Below are 20,757 nucleotides of genomic sequence, written 5' to 3' on the forward strand. Positions count from 1 at the left end.
ACAAAAACCAAAGACAATCGTACGGCGAGAAAAATCTCCACGAGGCAGGCATTCGTGCGATTGCCTTGGAGAGTGACACATCGAGCATTTTCGTCAATCGTATTTTCGCCTAAGATTATTTTTTACGCTTAGTAAAGAGTTACTTCGTTGGCCGTGAATTCGTTTGAACCCAACAAAAACATTGTTAATAGTGTTCATTAAATTCATTATTCGTAAATCATATTATTCGTTAATCCTACTATTCGTTAAGCTCATTATTCATTAGACTTATTATCTGTTAAACTTAATTATTCGTACAATTTATTATTCACTAACTTCATTGTTCATCAAATTTATTATTCATTAGACTTATTATTTGTTAAGCTTTGTGATAGTCTTGTATATACGTGTACATATGATCTCGGCTTTGTGAAACGATGGCTAGTCCACGCGAAGAGTTGTCACGCGCCCAAAATTCCGATTTTAACCCGACATATATTAATACATACATTTCATGAACTGTACACATATGGAAATTGATTCTGAATGAAATATCGAAGTTCCAATTTTCATTGGTCACACATAAAAAGGAGAAATAATAAAAACTACGAAGATAGTTGTTTTAATCATTCTTTTGCTTCTCTCTTTATTAAGGATAACTTTTTAACGCCGCCTGAAACTAGGCAAGCTTACCTCGGGTCGCGAAAATCATCAGTCATGAGAGAGAAAATAATGATTTTTCTTATTTTTCTTTGAAAGCATTGTTCCTAAAAAAAAAAATAAAGAAATATACACACATATATATATATAAATATATATAAATATATATAAATATATATATAAATATATATATATATAAATATAGATAAATATATATTTATATATATATGGTGTGTGATTGAGTGTGTGTGTGTAATATATGCACACATATATCTATTTGTCCAACATATATGAGTACTTCTTAGTATGAAATAATAATTGCACTCGTAATTTGAAAAAATATAAACACCCACCATAATGAAAGAGGGTGAATTCATTTGAAAAGGAAGGTATATCAAATAATGTTAATATGTGTCCTATTATGAAATCAGCTGTTTATAATTCTCTAATTCGGTTTTCTTTTTTTGGCTCCTTTTTTAAATGTGAAATTATTTATAATTTTAAGAAGGAACTTTCTCACGACTAAAGACTCTCGGATCGAGCGTGTATCCACGATACGCAAGCTCCTCGGCATGCGCGTGAAATACAAATGCACGTCTTGCAAACGATGATAATAATAATAATAATAAGTATACACTCTCCACGAATCGTCGCTTCTGTTCAAGTCCTTAAGAATAAATTTATTTACATCGCGGACACGGTATTTTATTCTTCGGTTATCTCCCGTTCGTCCTTTTAAAAAAATTCTCCATCTTTTACGTCGATCGAACTCGTATAATATGTTCCTTTCCATTTTATTTACTTTTCTTCTTCGAAGAAAGAAACGGAAGTAACCTGTTCTCTAAAGAAACATAGTAGTTTTCGTCCTAATCGAGGATTTATAGCTAAATTTAGTCTAATAATTTTCAAACGAGCCCGTTTCGCTCTCCGAAAAAATTCGATCGACAAACAAATTATTTAGTCGATAAAACAATGCCGTGCGTTCCGACGTTATTTCATTCGAAATTCTACATGATCAATTGTTTTCTTTTTCTTTCTTACTCGTTCTCTGTTTCGCTCTGTAATTCAATCTTGGTAAATAGCGAAACAGTTGCGTTACAATTATTACGCGTTATTCGCTGAACTGGAAACAATTAGCAATAAACGTCGTCTTTGTACCACATAGCCAAGAGAATACTAAAAATTTCATCTATTCTTCTCTTAAGGATTAGAAGGAGAAACATGCTACAAATGAGAAGAAAATGCTCTCGGTGCGAATGCTCTCTTTGTGAGGCAATAACATATACTTAAACTGTGTATAATTATAATACTCTATAAGTAGAACTTTGAATTACTCTCGGCTATGGATTAAAGTCGACACGATAAAATAGGCTCGTCATTCTTACCTATCGTGTAATAAGAATGAAAAATATTCTTACAATATTATTCGACGAACGACGAAGCGGGTGATATTTTATCGCGCCGAAAATCGTCTTGGAACATTTATTGCTAACATACAATTTTGTTTTTTCTCTCTCTCTTTTGTTTCGTTGAACAAACGTGTCAAAGGCATATTTGACAATAGTTGAAATACGATTCACGAATCTAAGTTTACATCTGATCGGCTTATTATTTATAGTCAATAAATACATGTTTTACTCCGTACACGTTTTCGAACTCGGAGTGCAATCTTCGATATGCACAATAAAAGAAGAACGATGAAGAAATGGCTATGCGTGAATTGTTTCAAAAATTCACAAACGACAGAGGTGGATCACCGTTTTGCGTTCTTATTGTTTACAATTATCAATGTGTCGTATTATTATGATTACCATTATTTAAATGTTAATTGATATTAATATTATTATTACTATAGCTGCTCGTTTTTAAGATAACGCAACAAATGCTCGGGTATGAAATACGCGTGAAAATCAGTGATAACATTTTTCTTTTTTTTTTAAATCGATACAGTACGCACGGCCGTTCGCAAATATATTTGATAATATAATTCTATTATCGGTTTCTCTTAAAAAATAATACCTACAGAGAATAGAGTCGAGTATTAACTGTATGTTCGCTAAATATACGCATGGTTCCTTTATCTTTTGAACGAGTGAAGATAATTAATGGAATCTTTCGTGTATTACCATTGCGCGTACTGCAACTTGTACCATTACTCTGTATTTTTTTCATTTTAATATTTCTTACATTGTGTGGTGTAACGCGATTGTATAACCGTAGTGTGTCGAGTCATTCATTTGGTTTATTTTGGCATACAAAATAATTTTATTTACAGTCTGACAATAATATTAATCGTTTATCTATAGTCCTTTATGCTAAGTGGCGATAGTATAATTCGAATTACTTACTATATTATGCGGTTTTTTCGGCTATGTACATAACAAAACGGCACGAATAAATATCATTGGACATGGACCAAGTTTTTCTTTCAGTGTGCATGCTCACCGCTTCGCACAAACGATTCGTTTCTTAGGGACATTCGAACCTGTAGAAAATTCATCTTTGAAGAACAATCGATGGAGGTGGGATACTAAAAGTATGTACAATTTGTACCATTAACATCTATGGAACTACGGCGTTCTACGTTTTGATCATTGAAACGGAACATTTACTCTAAGATCTTGATTGATTCAAGGAAAAGAAAGAAAAAAATAGTATGAAGATGCGGTAAGAAACGAAACTTTGTTAAATGCATCGTGAACGTAACAAAACTGAAATGATCAACTGAAACAATGACAATGAAAGTGTACTATTGAATAATAAAGTTCTTTCGCAACATCGATAAGAACGTCGCACAAAGCATTCGTGATCCGGAATTCACTGAACAGCAAAGAAAAACTTGTTACCTAAAATGTAAAACGTACAAAGATTATTCTATATCCGACTCATTCGAGCTTCAAATCTGTTTAATCACGTCTCTCCCTGTCTAACGAATCGATCGACGATTAATTTGATAGTTGTGAAATTTACGATGCATTGTCTCGCGTTCTTCGATGCAAATAAAAACATGGCAGTTGAATGGAATAACAAATGGAAAGTTGGAAAAAGGTATTATTTAGCCCTCGAAACGAAATCACAAGTTCGACTTACATTGTATAGGCTCATGATTCAAAATGTATTATTCATTAGTTCCAATGAACGATATATGTTTCCATGAAAAAATGAAGACGATTAAATTTAAATATCGTGAACGATATATTACTCGTTTTCGTAAGATAGATGCAAAATATCGGTACGATATTTGTTATAAAAAATCGGAAGTCTGAGATCGATCCTGAGGGCTATGTTACCATAAGACGTATTCTTTCGATTATTTGCACATAGAAAATTAAAAGAATTCGTCTTATATTTCTACAAGATAGTATAAAAAAGAAGGGGGGAAAAGGAAAGAATAAAAAGCGATGTTGTACAGATCGCAAGTAAAATGAAAATCGCGTAATCCAATGATCAAGGACGAAGTGAAATTCCCTTTCTCCTTAACTTACTGCGTATTTAATTTGACCTGAGTAAGATTAATTATTTCCCTTTCTTTTTCGTTTTTCGTTCTTTTCTCTAGTCGAAAGCATAAATCGCTGATCGATTTACGTTAAACTTTGGTTAACGTTAAGGCGTCAAGCTTGCGTCTCTTTTTGTGAATTCTCATCTTCGATGCAGCCATATATGAAGAACTGTTATAAGAATTATTCCCTTCTTATCGTAAACTTTGGATAGAATGCTGCAACGGATGAAGCAGACAGCTAACGAACATCTATTCTCCTCTTGATCATCTGGGACGACTGTGAGAAACGAGGACGACGATGAAAGCTGCATTGCTTTGGAATCTCAACGCAGTTTCAAGGACGAAGAAGCAAAACGAGGTGAATTTTCCCCTTTCAGGATGGATATCAATCAGGTTACTTCGGAGCACTTCCTGAAGAGACTTTTACCGACATCCTCTTCTACTGATGTCCGGATACTACGACGTGTGAGACTGCTGAGACTGTGACAGCTTGCTGGAACTTTTGTGATGGCTAGACGTGTGTTTCTCCTGAAAATACAAAGAGAACTGTGGTACTCCAAGAAATTGTTTTAAAAAACTAATAATAAATTGATCGATATTTATCCAGTTTCGTCGAAATAAAATCAAGTAAATTCTCTATTTCCTTGGTAGAATGTTTCAGAATTATTTGATGTTGTTGGTTTACTCCTTATTTGATCATTAAACGCTGAAATTTCTTTCCCTTATCTTTTCTTCTTTTCTTGTCGATTATAAAAGAAACAGATGAGGAATACGCTAATTTGCATCAGCCTATTATAGAAATTGAATTAAAAGAAATTAATATTAATAAGATATGCCGATTAAACGGTATCGATTGCAATTCCATTTTTCGTTGCGACGCATAATTTAGGAATTAGTGAATAAACACGTATTCCTCGATGCATGTTTCAGACACGTGATAAGTGTTCGTATAGCTATATGAATGAGTTACAGGTATTCAGTTAAAATAATTATGAATCATAATTACTGTTTTTAAAAAAAGACGCAAATGAATTCCAATTTTATGGACGCGACTAACTGAGAATTAAATCGAGAAACATCAAGTGACTTCATGAACGAATGATATTAAAGCTTCTATACGGAATGCGGATGAATATTATGTATATTCAAAAAGACCAAATAAAGAAGTGGAATAAAGTCAAGTAAACGTCATAGTATTGCTAATAGATGGCGCCTAATATTATCATTCCCCCCCTCCCAAATTTAACTTGCTATCTGTGAGAATTAAATGAAATGTAAATTAAAGCATAATTCTCGAAAGAAAAGAAAAGAAGAACTGAATACATGCGTACAGCACAAAAAGCTAGCTATCGCGTGCATGCTCATGCAAAATTACACGCACACACAATACACTTAAATATAAACAACGATAACAATAGCATCGACGTTTCGAGGATAATGTGTAGGCAAACATTACAAGTACCCTCCACCAAGCGAGATAAAAATCAAATAACATGTTTTGTGTATCGAGATATTTTTGCCGTGTCTCTTATATACTAGAAATACTATTAATTTCCACGTATGATAGCGTACAAAAATGAACTTTTACGCATGATAATAATCGTATTACATACTGATAGCTGTGATGTAATGTTAGTACACAAAGAAGATGCGGCGATATATGGTGTGCAATTATTATATCCAAGATATATTCATATATGCACGTATATACATGCACAGCATCATGTATCACAGTATATGTGTACATATATTAATATCTTTTTTTTATATGGTGTGTTAAGAAAGAGACAAAATAATCACTAAGGTACTTTTCGTTTCCACAGAACGTTTATTTTCGATGATTATTTCTTTTCTTGGTCGAACACATGACACGTACGATTCCTGTCGTAATAATACGTAATTATCCGCGACGTGTGGGCTTGAACAGTCTAATTTTATAAAATTATATATAATATTATCCTTCTTTTTCTATAAAATTAAAATGTTATATATACGTGTGTATAAGCACCTGCGTGTTTCTTTTTGACAAATCGATAGCTGTGGACAATCCAAATACGGAAATTTCAATTCTACTCGTGAATATCCACATGTATGTATATATATAAATATGTAGGCAGGTAACATCGAATGAGTGATATATTTTACAAAAATAATAACGTGGGTATGTGTAATTTTTAATGAATGAAGTCCCCAAAATTTTTAAGCGTATAATTAAAAATGTAGTATCGCAAGATTCTATATTAAAATATACATCCAATTCTGTTATAATAAGAATATGGCAGGAAACGTACGCGACAAGTGATAGAGATATACATTGTGTACAGTATCGATGCAGTGTTCGCAAAATTTTACACATCTGGTGTTCCTCTTCTATGAGTTGAATAGTTCATAAATTTTATATCACACGTGTCGATCGCTGATCACATACGTGGGCTCATATATCGTTATTACTATTATATTAATATATATATATATATAGATATATATATATAGATAATTCTCTTTCAACTTCTTACTATCGGAGAGTACAAAACCTATATAATTTACCTTAGCAATTATTTTGTCTTTATACGGCTCGTACAATTGCACAATTTTTTACGTAGGCCGATCCCTTTGATTTTCTCGCAGTTTCTCACTAGTGATCTATTTTTTCTTTTTCGATTCTTTCAGTTCTTTTGTGTAGACAACACACATAGATCCTGCGAATTCTGCGCCACACTCTTTTTCTTCCTTTTTTTGTGTTGTTTTGGATTACATTTATTATCGTTGGATTAAAGGCTAGGTCTAAGAGGTTCTTGTTCTTTCCATTTGATGCTTTAAAACATATTCAGGAAGAACAAAGCATCGATGTGATTGTTCAAATAAGACACTAATTTTTCATAATCAAAGTAGAAATATATTTAATATTCGTACAATCATAGTCGTTACCGATAAAGCACTAAATTGCACGGTGAAATTCATGCGTTAATTACGATTAATAATAATTGAAGGAGAAAATTTTGGAAAATAAAACATTTACATATAATATCAGTATTTAAAGTATAATAAAATCGAAAACTTCGCGCACATTCTTCCTGAATGTTTCTTGTCTTCTTTTTTCTTTTTCTTCTTTATTTATATTTTTCCCCCTAAATTAAATTATATATATATCGTATTACAACACGACCTAACAAAATTCAGTGATTCGTATTGACTCGATCAATTCATTCGCGATATTTGTTCGTAACATATTCTACGAAAGACCCACGACAAAATTTAAAAGTATACACGTGCCTTTGAAAAATAATTTCTTCTCTTGTGCAAATTTCTATACACTGTCTTCATCTCTTTATACACAAGTCATTCGATTTACACGCGGAATATTTACTCGCTAAGAAAAAAACCACGGTTTCTTTTTTTTTTTAATTATTTTCGTCTCTTATAAACTACAACTAAACATTCTTTTTCTTTTGTTTTTTAAATATAAGGCATTCTGGTCTCGCTAAAGAAGTAAGATATAAAACAAACTACAGAATTTTGCACTGAGAAGTCCAGTGAGAGGCAACGATCATAGCAATCACACAGTACACATATAATGATCTAAATTCAAAATACTAGGTCCTAATTGTGACAATAATTATAACAATAACAACAAAGGCATCGATTGGTGCCACAACGCTTAGCGACGCTATAAATTTTTGTTTGTCACAATGGCTGCACGACACACGTGTGTCGCGTGTGCATATTTTATGTAAATACAAACGCATTCTTAATAGATAATATATATATCATTTTTAAATATATTAATCACGCTATCTCTCATTCTTTTCTTATACGTTCCTGAGATAATATCCATTCTATATTTAATTTGTTGCTTACATATATACATATATAATATATATATTCTTTATTCTATACATATATGTAATATACATATATGATATACATTATACACATATATAATATACATATATAATATATATATTATATATACATATAATATACATATATATTGTCCAACATGCGATATATCGTTAAGAATTGAGTGGGAGAGAAAAAATGAGAAAAAAGGTCTACGCGCGTCCACGATTATTACAAATAAATATAAAAACAATCTACATATACACTTAAAGACGCTCAGTGATCAAAGTTGAAATCATTGTACAAGAGAATGTAAAAAATAAAATCTTAGGTAGGAAAGTTCTTAAGTAGTCACACAAATAGATGGACTATTTTGTTATGCTTAAACGCTGAAGAAAGAATTCTCTCTTCAGATTCAGAGAACTTAATATGAACAAATCTGATCGTCTCTTCATCGACATCTAAAAAACTGAAAAGCTAAATAATATCTTTATCCCGTCGCATGTTTCCATCTCGTTAACCCTCATAAGCATGCCATCCTCTCAACTCTATAAACGTTAGTAAAAAGGCTCTCTTTATACATTTGTGAATATCTGATTGAAAATACCATTGATGTGATGTGAGGACGTGCTCATCGGTTTTTAATAGGAAACTACGCACGGTTAAAGAATCATCGTTACATTGTTGTTTTGATTTTTTAAGGTTCGATATAGATGAATTGTGATTTTGTGTCAGTAACGCTGAGTAATTCGACAGAATAGGTAACATGTAACATGATCAAAATTAAGAAGTCGTCCTATATGCAAAAATGAGTCAAAGATATAGAAATTGTAAAATTCCTCGAGCAGAATTTAATTTTCTGTAATCTACAAAAAACTGATTCTACAATCTGCATCAAAGATAAATATAGATTAAGAAATGATTCTAAAGAACATAGACAATATAGCGTCCGAATTTGTTTAAAAATTGTGAGAAAACTTTCTAGCTTTAGAAATGACATTTCAAATAGCAATATTACGATCTAATCAACACTCCATCATCAACAATATAAAAGTTGTCGAATAGCAGCCCTTCTCAGCAAAATATCAATAATAATGCACAACTCGTCTAAATCAAACCTTAACCAAATTATCAATCGCGATTTTCTGACCAGACTTCAATGATGGCCGCGTATTCTAATTCGTATACGAGAGATAAATGAAAAAAAAAAATCGCGATATTAACAAATCTATAATTATCCTGTACTAACAATGAGAGCAAATTCTACGAAGTCCATTACTTCATATCGCATCTATTATAATCGTAATTATATTTCACAATTGCTCAACACTCTATGCCGCACATTAACAAACGACAGTCATATACAGAAGTTGCATCTTTTTTGAGCTGTGTTCCAACTTTCGTAATTATAGAATTATTTTTCTTTCCATACTAATAGAAATGCAACTTCCTATTGCACGCAGAACAACGCGATAATAACCCTTTGCGTTCCTTTCGAATCCTACGATAATCCAACAATAAATGTGCTATAATAATTACAATATCGTGGAGCATTGTATTCGTTCTTCTAGATATGTTTTAAATCATATACATATAAAATGTTCGATGGAGAGTTCAATGCTAGAATAAGAAAGGGATAGTATTGAAAGTATCGCACAGAAAGCTTAGCAAATATTAGCTTCGGCTGACACGAAACGACAAAAAGATAAATCGGACTGCAAAGGGTTAGTCGGAAAGAATCTTTGTTAATATTATTTTATCCGCGTATAAAAACAACGACGATGTAATACACATGTTAGTTTCAACAAAATTATATGTACCTTAACAAATACATACACTTTTAAATTCGTATTAATAATACATTTATGTTTTTCTAATCACTCTCAATCACTTCACTGCATACGATTATACATTAATTCTTTTTTCCTTTCCGTATTTCTTCTTTGTAATTTTTTTTTATTTTTATTCGTAATTTATTAAATTCTTTATAGTTTTTAAGTAACCTCGTAAGTTGTTCTAGCCATATTACCCGTTTATGCAAAAGTTTGATTTTATATGAACGCAACACTCTGCACACCACCCTTTCTCCGAAATCCTTTGCTAGAAAGGAATTGTTTTTTTTCAACCACCTCGAACTTTATTCGATCGAGTAGCTTCGCAAAAAATGTACTAATTGGTTATAGTTAATATGATATATACACAATAAGAAAAAGAAATAAGGCTGAAAGAAGTTACTCTCCCTTTTTCTAGATTTTTTTTGAGCATTCTCTATCTATCGACATTTGACCATTAGCGCAAAATATAGTTATTTTCTAAATTTTGATCTGGCAGTGTTTCGTACATTAATATTCACGACAATCTTTTCGACAATATTGAACTACTCTACTCGTAAGCTCTTCAACTATGTGCATCATACTAGTAACTAGGTTGCTGTCCTAAATACTATAGTGCACCTACGTTTTCTTTTTCCCCATGTCTTTTTTCGACAAAGAAGACATTTTAACGTGAAACAAAAAATTACTAATAGTTCTGAGAATTGCATCTTGCATATATAATTACTATATATAATTTAGAATATATACAATAAAAAAAATGATTGTCGTGAAATGTTATCCTTTTTTCTTAGATTCAAGGAGCTACCTTGAAAATATCTTATAATCAAATAATTCTTAATTGATTTGACAAAAAAGTAATTGAAGAACTTCTTCAATGTTCTTGAGTAAAATAAAATGACCCGATATTTTCACTTCCTTTTTACATATAGCACGTCAATTCGCAACATCGTCGTCTTCTTGATGCAGTTACTTCATCCTCCCTAGGTCGCATGGACCTCACAAGACTTTTAACTTTTCGTTTTTACTCTTCAATGAAGGCTTACACTCATTTAACTACTCTAAGGAGCTGCGCTACAGGTACAAAGGTTGAAAGATCGAAATGATAAATTTTAACACTAGAGGAATAGAGATCGTCTGACATGCTGCTACTTCTACCATTCACAAACTGGAAGGGAGCAGAGAGGATAGAGGCAAGGTGAAAGTGTATTCCTTCAAGATCGAAAATTCATTCTACGGGAATCTCCAGCCACTTCTCTTTCTCGTTTTCCATCCTATTATTCAGCCCCTAAAACTCCAAACTGCCTTCTCTTATAAAACAAATAACATTCATTATTTTTTCTTTCAAAACCTTTTTATGACTTACGATATTATTCTATCTTTCATACAAAGATACTTCAATTGATATTCTATGTCACTTACACAAAGATATTCAATGATGATACACAATCAATGGAATATTCAATGAATGTTGAGTATATCAAATTAAACGTATTTAAAAAATCAACTAACTAACATAATGAATAGAAAGAAGACAATTGGAGGACTGAGAATCGTAGTGATATAAATCAGTCCACTAGTATTTTTCATAAAATATCGTTCTGTGTTTATTAATATAAAAAGACTTAATGAATTATGGAATTTTTATGATGCGTGATAGGATAATGCTTTTCGGAGTTGAAGCGCCTATGACTAAATCTAAATTTTCAAAATTTGAACTTATACTACCACGATTCCCAGTCCGTCAATCATTTGATATAAAAGAAAATGGAGCAAGAAGTGGCTGCAGTTACTATCGCTACTTTGGAAGCTACCTCTTAAGTCCACTACAAGACAGGATTTCTGTACGAATGTTATTCCGGTGGTGGAGGTGGTGGTGGTGAGGAACTGGGAGGTGGTCCGCTCGGTAACGGTGGTGGTGTCTTGGGTTCCTGCCGAGTAGACGGAACTGGGATCATGCTTTGATTTTGTCGCATATTCGGTGGTAAGGATGGTGGCGGTACAGACGTATCGATAGCACCGTCTGGTGTTATAATGACATTACCCGCCGGATACATCGGGTACTGTTGCTGATATTGTGAATAGTACATGACAGGATCGTAAATGTACCCGGCAGGGTTGAACATCGAGGGTGGCGGGTAATTAGCAAAAAAATAAGAATCTGGTTGGGTCTGATTTACGTGGCCAGCCCTCGAGTAACCTGGATCACCACGAGCTGAGGATGGATGAGGATGGTGTGGATTACGGGCATTGTTACTATTGTAGGTGTCTTGCTGATAGTAGCCGTCGCGCTGGCCGGGAGCACTGTAATGGCCCGCCGATCCTGCTGGTGGTGGACCACGCCCGATATACTGGCGGCCGCCTCTACCGCCTCCACGTACCTTGTTATTGTTGCCTGAACTATAGTGTCTGCCGTTCTGCCGTTCGCCTAGTCGGTGTTGCCCGTAACCCACCGAGGACACCTGCGATTGCTTCTTCGTTGGCGGAACACTAGTCGTTGGACTCTCCTTCATTTCAGAACGATCGCGCTTCCGACTTTCGTTCGTGAACTCTGGAACGATGCTGCTCGAACTGCCCGTCGTTGAGGGCGCGCCGGAACTCCTCGAGATTCCATCCGTTCGGATTTTAATCTTCAGCGGAGCCTGAACTACGGACTGACCCGGTGAACTAGATACATTGTCCGTACTCTTCAGTCGTTCCTTAGGAATAATAATTTTGATACTAGTATTCTGAGGCGACTTGTTTTTGTCAGTTGGCACTGTATTCGCACCGGTGTTTCCTGTCGATTCTGTGCTCAGATTCAATTTGTCTTTAGGAATTGTGATTTTGATAGGTACTGCAGGCACAGTTTCTTCTCCTTTTTCTTTGTCCTTGTCTCGATGCTTTTCTTTATCCTTGTCTTTATGCTTGTGTTTGTGCTTTTCTTTACTCTTCTCCTTATCTTTGTGTTTATGCTTCTCCTTCTTTTTCTTCTTTTCACTCTTGTGATGCTCCGATCTCTTCTCTTCTACAGGGGGTGCGACGGTTATGGTCGTCGATGTTGGTACAGAGAGAATGGATTCTGTATTTGTTTGTACGGGGCCAGACAGAGCACTTATATCTACGGTCGAAGCTATCATTGGTTCGGTAACCGATGATAGAGGCAGACACTGACTTTGAACGGGTTCCTGCTGTGCGAGTAACATCGAATGAGATATCGATGGTTGATGTTGAGGTTGTGGTGGTTGTTCATGTTGAAGTTGCTGTTGCTGCTGTTGCAACTGCTGTTGTTGAAATTGTTCCTGATGAACTTGCTGTTGTGGTGGTATTTGACTAAATTGTTGCATATTTTGTAATAACGATGGCATGGGTGCTAAAGGTTCCTGAAGCAGAGCACTTATACTTTGAGCAGATTTCATTGGAGATAAATATTCTCCTTTAATCTGATGTTCAGCCTTTATTGGTATATCTGTTTTATAGGTTTCCTTTTTAATTTGGAATTCTTGAGGCTCTTGCTTCACTAAATTAGTATCCAGTCCATTCGTCAAACCCTGTTGATTTGATGATATCTGTGGCTGTGTAGGTATTGTGCTAAAACGTGATATCGTTGGCTCTGAATCAAAAGGTTTAATGAGCTCCGGTGGTTTCATATCATTCGCAATTTGAGTGGCTCTACCATTCGCCGATGGATTATCTCTAATAGGTTGTATCAGTTCCGGTACTCTACCGAGCATCTTAACTGCCTCGAAACTGGACGTCGTATCATCCATTTTTACTTTCACTTGCTGTCCACTTTCGCTAGTACTACACGTGCGATGCCTTTTATGGGACGTTGCAGAAACATCGTTAGCCGATCGTTTAACCGATTGCGTTTCTTGCTGTTGCAAACCTGGTGGGCTTGCGAAAGGTGATACTAAATTAAAGCCTATCGATGTGTCTGGTACGCGTTCTTGTTTAGGAACTTTTGCAGCCGAAGGCGGCGTCTTTTGTTTAGTCTTAAGCCTCTGTGAATGAGATTCCCGAGGCGTTGGTACTTTCTCTGGACTGAATAGCGATTTCGGCTTACCAGGGGGGGTTTGTAACACATTCTGTTGGATATCGGACGAACTTTTGTCTGTGTCATCATGCCGCGGTCGTTTTTCAGTTTTTGGGTCGTCAAGATTATTCAACGAGGATAAACTCGACGACTGAGAATTACTATTTTTAATCGTGTCCTTTAATATTTGTGATACACCATGAGCTGTATGTTGACTGGATATTGTCTTCGAAGATAATGATTTTTGACTAAGCAATGAAACGGAGTTACTCGGAGACTTTTCTTGTGAAAATGAACTCTGGCTAGTACTAAGTTTCACATCGGTCGGCACTGCACCAGAACTACCTTGTAACTTTTCTGACTGATTGTATTTTATATGGTGTGACGACGGCTTTTGTGTATTTGAACTATATGGTACATCAAGCGTCGGTTTAGGTGGAGGTATTGACTTCTCAATGAGCTTTCTAACCTCTTCACACCTTTGCTCCAACGTATCAGACTTTCTTTGTCGATCGATTCTACTTGGATCTGGATATTTATATGGCTTTTGTTCACTATCTTTCCTATGTTCTACTGGTTTATGCCTTGGATCATACATTCTTTTATCATGACCCTGATGTTTACTTTCTACTCCACTTAATCTGTGCAGACTATGATTATTATTACTAAGTTTCTCCTGTATATTCCCATGAGGCGTTGGCTCTTGTAATGATCCAACATCCGATCTGTGAGTAACGGAATCGGTTATAGAATTATCCAAAGTTTGTTCCTTCGATACGACATGACTGTGAGAATGGAGAGCACTACCACTACTACAACTACTGCTACTTATACCAGTGTTCGAACTGTATTCTCTTTGTAACCTCTGTCTATTGGGATCACGATTTGGTTCCCTAGCTTGAGTACTACTCGAGTGCCTCTGGGGCACCGGTTGTCCAACTTTTATATCTGGTCTATGATGATGATTATGATGGAGTGTCTTCTGTCCAAGAGGCAACGGATGTTTGTTCAGCACATTTGTACTAGATACAGGTTTGTGGTGATGAGAATGGTGCTTATTAATATCCGATGCATGACTTGGCGCAACTGATGCTGGAACTGATGCCTTTTCTCTTTCCAAACGCTCGCGTTCTTTCTTTTCTCGATATTCCCGATAATCTACAGGAGGTCTCGCAGGTGCGGGAGCGTTCTGTTTCTTTTCTTCTTGTTTCTCCGCTTGATGAGGTCGATTTGTGTGGAATGTAGGTCCACCATCGGCCGTCGTCGCAGGAGATTGTACCTTGCGTGGTTCCGCATCCTACACAAAACATTAAGTAAAATTATCTAATAAATTGAAGTTATTATATTAACTTTAATGTAGGATAACAATTCTTTTGTAGTATTTAATATGATATTATGATATGATATATTTAATAAAAATGCTTACAAAGGGTGAGTTCGGTAAACTGGGATGATTAATGCTTGGACTTTGATTAGCGGATATGCTCATTATTTTTCTTTTCAATCTTGATGGGCACTTATCAAATATATGGAGGAATTCTGCTGTAAGCTCTTGTAATAGTTCGGATGTCACACTTCTGTCGACGTACCAGAACCAGTGCTTCCCTTCCGTACTTTGTGGTATCTGTAAGCAAATAATCATTATGTTATAATTTATAGCCAAGTATTTACAGCCAAATACTTTACCTAAATCATAGTAATAATGCTTACCTCCCAATTAGACCATTTACATGCAAGATGAATGCAAAAGCAGGCAACTACCGTTGGCTTGTACTGCAGACACATGGTTGTTAAATGCAAACTGGAAAGAAAAGATTATCTTATAAATTTCTCTTATGAACAATGAACAGTGAAGACGAAATATAACCCACGGCATAAAAAGAACTGTACTATAAAATCAAAGTACTAGTTCCATTAAACATGGGTAATATCGGGATAAAACCAAGACGAATTTTTACGATTCGTTGAAAATAATTAACAATATTTCCAATTATATTTTCCGTAAACGGAATTTAATTCCAAAGAGTACGTTTCCAAAACAGTTAAAAAAACAGCATATGTGAATGTGATACTTTTTCGCGATGAGCTACACAAAAATTTACGCACAAATGTTATTAGCTAAAGCAATATGCGATATTTTTCTACATAGTAATAATAAACATAAGCCCTACAACACTCTGTTGTATCGTAACAAATTTACCGAAGTTTGGCCCAACATAATCCCATGATAGAGAGATATGTTAAGCTATATATTTTTTTGTTTGAGAATGCATTATTTCAGGAAATAAAATATCTTATAAACTTACGCTAAAAATTATTTCTTAGTAAAGAAAAATGTATAAATCTTCAAAAATGATTTCTTTGTAACAACAGAGATAGATTAAGGCTTAATTTACATTGATTATTTAGTCGTAATTACAATCTGTTCAAATATTATTGATTAAATAATATTTGAATGGATTATAGTAAGACTATGCCCGTACCATAATTTTACTATTTGATTACTATTGTAAAATATAATTTATCGGTATAGCTAATTATCCTTCTTTTATCATTAAATGTTTTTGGACATTCACTCGTCATTACATTAATTCCACATTCATTTCACTCACGCTTAATTTATTTTGTGCATCTACTGCTTAAAAATAAGTGTATGTAAATATAAAAATAAAAGCTGGACAGTATATACCGTAATGTAAGAGAAAACGATCAGTCCTTAAGAATATTTCATTTACCTTCAATTAAGCAATCCTCATCGTGAACTTAGTTTACGAAATAAACTTCGTTTCGCTTTGGCATACGTTCTCTTTAGAATCAGACATTACCGCGACTGCAACGCAACATTCCTCCCCAAAAGTTACTGTTGACATTTAAACATTCACATTAGAACTGAAGAAAAAAGTAAATGAAATCAAAGTAAACTTTTCTATACTAAATTTCTGTTTCATTTTCATGCTTTGATGCAATATTTCAAATTCATTCATTCAAAAACGTTCCTTTTGAAGCAAAGAATTGTATTATTTATCAAAGATATTTACACAATTTTATTCCACGTTTACTTTGCTTTCTAAAAAAGATATAGGTCAGAATGTTGCGCCAGTGGCTATTGCCTGACAATATAGCTTGGAAATATACTCCAGCTGGCATCTATTTGACCAGAAGACTGCTAAGAGTAAGTGATACTAGGAAATAATGTGTAGCCACCTGTTAGATGCCATGAAGTACGAAGTCTGGGCTAAGTCCTTGCTCGCTGCAAAAAAAAGAATGCAAACATTTAACTAAAATATTTTATAAACAATATCTAAACTTGTTAGATTTCATAGTTTATCGTTATAGTTTATCATTACAGAATCAATATCTTCACAAAAAATATAGGAAAAATGTAAATGTAGTAAATTAATATTATACAATCCTTTTTAAACATAACATACGTACCTTTAACCAGTTGACAACATCTAACAACATGTGTGTGGGGATGATCAATGGCGACATCAAACCCCAATGTTTGTAGTAGAACATTTTCGTTGAACACCAGATCTTGAGCTTGCTCAAGGTATTGCTATAAATCAAAATACGTTGCAATGATTAAATTCATCATTAACTACATACATGTTACTATTGATATTAATCTCTTTTATTTTACCTCAGATCTGACATCAGGTGGGGGCTGATCTCTGTGGAGACACATGTGTGCCATTTTGATAACATGTTCTAACTTGCGCGGTTGTTCTTCTACTTTTGCTGCTAAAAATAGTGCTGCTGCTGCAATTGCATTCCTGTGGAAATGTGACAGCGAGTGAAATACATAAAATCTGTGCATATACACTATTGCTGTGTTGATACATAATTGTGACCTATATTTATCTAATTAAGGAAAATATTAAATAAATAATGTATTATTAACATGTACATAATATTTATAATCAATTATTTATTAAATTTACTAAAATTATATATATATTGTACAAATTTCAGAAATATTTGTGCTATATAATATAAATCATGGACAACAACCTTTGTTATTACAATCCATTATAAAAAGAATATTTTCTGACTTCTTTTGTATCTTATTATAAAGATATTGTTATATAATTATTTCAAGTAATTACAAAAATAATATTTAAGTTATTTAGGAATATGTAAACAAATAAAATAATAAAAAATAATATATTACATTAAATATTTTTCATTGGAATACTAGCCACATATTTATATAATTTTTTAATATCTAAAAAATATCAACTTCCCATAATAATAAATATAAATAAAAATTACTAAAACAATAAACATAATTGAAACACAGTTCTTAATGATTATTTTTAAATTATTAAATTATATGGTAAGATTAAAAAATGGGGGGCACAACAGATTATACGTAAAAAATTTTATTTAATCTCTATATTACATTAATATGAAAAACTTGGTCAAATAAATCACATAATTTTGATGCATATTCTTGATTTTCATCTGTATTTTACTTATGTTAAGATCTTCTTCATTTATGCTTTCTATCATATTATTAATTTTCATATCTTAATTGTTTGTTATTTTACTAAAAGGAAAATATACAAATGAAGAATTCAGAACAAGTTACAATACAAAAAATATAGAATAATATGAAAAACAAGTATTACACTATATATTAGACATCATTAATGTATTTTGCCTACAATAAGTATTATTATACATGCACTACAGAAAAGTAAAACTACAATTTACTAATATGACTGTCTTTAAAAGAGTTCCACATTTGTAAACCTCTAATTTCAAATAATATGAAGACTATGCTGAAGTTCTCACAATTGGAAAGATAATTAATATGTTTATGATCTTTATAAATATAAATCTGAAACATAAAAATATTATAGGAAATAGAAATAGAATTTCTACATACTACATTGGGAAAATATAGCTAAAATATTCCTGAAATAGAGGATATTATTAAATATCTAGTATTATTAGTACAAGTTTAATGCAAAACTAGTGTGAATTTCATAGCTAGTTAATAAGTTAGTACATGTTAAATTTACTATATTACTTTTTATGCAAGCAAAACAGCGTCTGATCTGTTTGCAATGTTCACAGTTAATTGTTTTCGTACAGCATGATTTTGAGAATAGAGAATACTACTTGTACAAAATTTTTATTGTCCCCTCTTTGTAACCTTTGTCAATTACTTCTATTACTTTTTGTACTGATATAATGAAACATCGACAATGCATTATAGTGTAGCATTGATGAACCACCTCCAGTCCCGATCCGATCTTAAGCACACACACATATATATATATATATACATGTATGCATTTATATACATATATGTACATACATATATAAATGAAAAATATAATAAATAATATACCTGCGTAAAAAATATAAGCAGAAATTGTAATTCTGGTTGGTACTACTGTCAAACATAGCTTGGCAAACAATGCTACCTTTCCATGACCCTATTCTCTGCCCTCCTTTTGAATACTAAGATTCTAATAAGCACGTTTATTGACTAGCATTATTCTATTATCAATATGAATATACCGAATAGCACAAATATTTCGAAATTCAGTGTATACCAAAGGTAACGTAGTAAAGTTCAATATGGAGAATCGTAATCATGACGCGTGACCTCTTCTTTCGCACGTCACTCATGTTTACAACAAGATAGGAATTTTACGTGAATACCGAAATTTCAAGTATTAAAAGATAAATGTGTAAAGAGGATCCATTCACATAATCGTATATGATAGTTTGGGGGTGATTTTGAATTGATAGAAAGAATAAAGGAAACGTAAAACGACAATGGGGATAGGGGGAAAGGGAAGTTGAGAAACACGCAACTAAACATGCATTCGTTAAAAGGATACACCACAAGCCGCTGTCCCATATCCTGAATAAAATTTGCTGCCTGCTGCCTGTAGCTCAGTTCCTTATCTGCGTCGATGCCGCATCTTCTGCTCGGCGTATTTATTAGCTGTTCTTTCGTGAAGTACCATTTTTCGTCAGCCGCCATTTATATGTACACACAACTAGGTACTAACGATGCGCACTTCACAGTGGTCAGCTCGACTGGCGGCGAGCACACAATGCACAAACAGCAAACGTTGAAAACTTCACGTCACTACGCTAATCAAAACCCATACCCAAGCTCATACTTGTTCAACTTTGTCACAGCGAAACATAACTGCACATCGAATAAATATCTCTCTTTGTAATATGAAACTATTTTTTTTATAAATACTTCAAATTGCCTTCTCTATTATTTTTCTCATTTATTTTATACAATATGCACTTCATATTAAAAAGGTTCCATTTTGAATTCCGGAAATGACGTCTTCTGTTTTTCACGGCACTGCTTTAGAATCGTGCAGCAAATGAAAAACCAATTTGAGAAATTCTTTTGTAGGCATTTGTTATATTTTATCCATTTTATGACATGAAACTGCCGTAGTTTAAAGGTTAATACGAAACTTGAAGATATTGTTAAAATTAGTTTATGGACGTTTTATTTGTTTAATAGTTTACAAAATTAGCCTCTTTTCCGTATAATAGTCGTAATAAATTAGTAGAATCAATGTTTCGATAATGCATCACAATAACGAGATTTATTTTTTAAGATTCGTCATAAAAACTGCTGCATTTTTACGTAAAGTTCCGTAGATTTGTTATTTATAATTAAGGTAAAGTTTAGAGCTCGATATACGTCAAACATTCAGGATAATCAATTATATACGACATTATTTACTGTACGGAAATATCTTTCGAAGTTTCTATTTTTATATTATCGTACACCACATTAAAAAACTTGATTTATTAATTTTTGGCAGGCCATGAGGTTGGTTATGAAAATAATACTATTACTCTTTCGAATAGTTTTAATTGCAATAACAAAAATAAAAATTCTGTAATATCTTATCTTGCTTGAGGTACTAAGGTTA

General features: G+C 33.3%; 1 protein-coding gene and 1 long non-coding RNA gene across 4 annotated transcripts; one reads left to right on the forward strand and one right to left on the reverse strand.

The window, feature by feature from the left end:
• Nucleotides 1–1,111: 1,111 nt before the first annotated feature.
• Nucleotides 1,112–20,001, reverse strand: LOC117217323 (cyclin-T-like). 3 transcript variants are annotated; one of them, XM_033464845.1, is made up of 8 exons: nucleotides 19,687–19,996; nucleotides 17,469–17,679; nucleotides 17,261–17,384; nucleotides 17,030–17,075; nucleotides 15,536–15,626; nucleotides 15,252–15,449; nucleotides 12,192–15,122; nucleotides 1,112–4,666 (listed from the first exon to the last, which is right to left on the reverse strand). In XM_033464845.1, the coding sequence occupies exons 1-8, from the start codon at nucleotides 19,830–19,832 to the stop codon at nucleotides 4,595–4,597; spliced, it is 3,819 nt and encodes a 1,272-aa protein (XP_033320736.1). In that variant the 5' UTR covers nucleotides 19,833–19,996; the 3' UTR covers nucleotides 1,112–4,594. The 3 variants fall into 3 exon arrangements, with proteins under 3 accessions (XP_033320736.1, XP_033320733.1, XP_033320735.1); XM_033464842.1 differs by lacking the exon at nucleotides 1,112–4,666 and having other exon boundaries at nucleotides 9,198–15,122; nucleotides 19,687–20,001; XM_033464844.1 differs by lacking the exons at nucleotides 1,112–4,666; nucleotides 17,030–17,075; nucleotides 17,261–17,384; nucleotides 17,469–17,679; nucleotides 19,687–19,996 and adding an exon at nucleotides 16,561–17,023 and having other exon boundaries at nucleotides 9,198–15,122.
• On the forward strand, nucleotides 3,031–4,804 carry LOC117217326. Its single transcript, XR_004489518.1, has 2 exons — nucleotides 3,031–3,175; nucleotides 4,351–4,804. It is a non-coding gene; the product is annotated as an uncharacterized LOC117217326 (long non-coding RNA).
• Nucleotides 20,002–20,757: the final 756 nt, after the last annotated feature.

This window comes from Bombus bifarius, unplaced genomic scaffold, assembly GCF_011952205.1.
Source record: "Bombus bifarius isolate JDL3187 unplaced genomic scaffold, Bbif_JDL3187 scf7180000007975, whole genome shotgun sequence".
Classification (NCBI taxonomy): domain Eukaryota; kingdom Metazoa; phylum Arthropoda; class Insecta; order Hymenoptera; family Apidae; genus Bombus; species Bombus bifarius.

Coding starts and splice junctions, on each gene's coding strand:
- LOC117217323 (XM_033464842.1), bottom strand. CDS start 19,832: ATGGCGGCTGACGAAAAATGGTACTTCACGAAAGAACAGCTAATAAAT. Junction 17,680..19,686: donor ATGGGACAGCGGCTTGTGGT/GTATCCTTTTAA, acceptor AGATAAATATAG/GTCACAATTATGTATCAACA. Junction 15,627..17,029: donor TACTTCATGGCATCTAACAG/GTGGCTACACAT, acceptor TTTTCTTTCCAG/TTTGCATTTAACAACCATGT.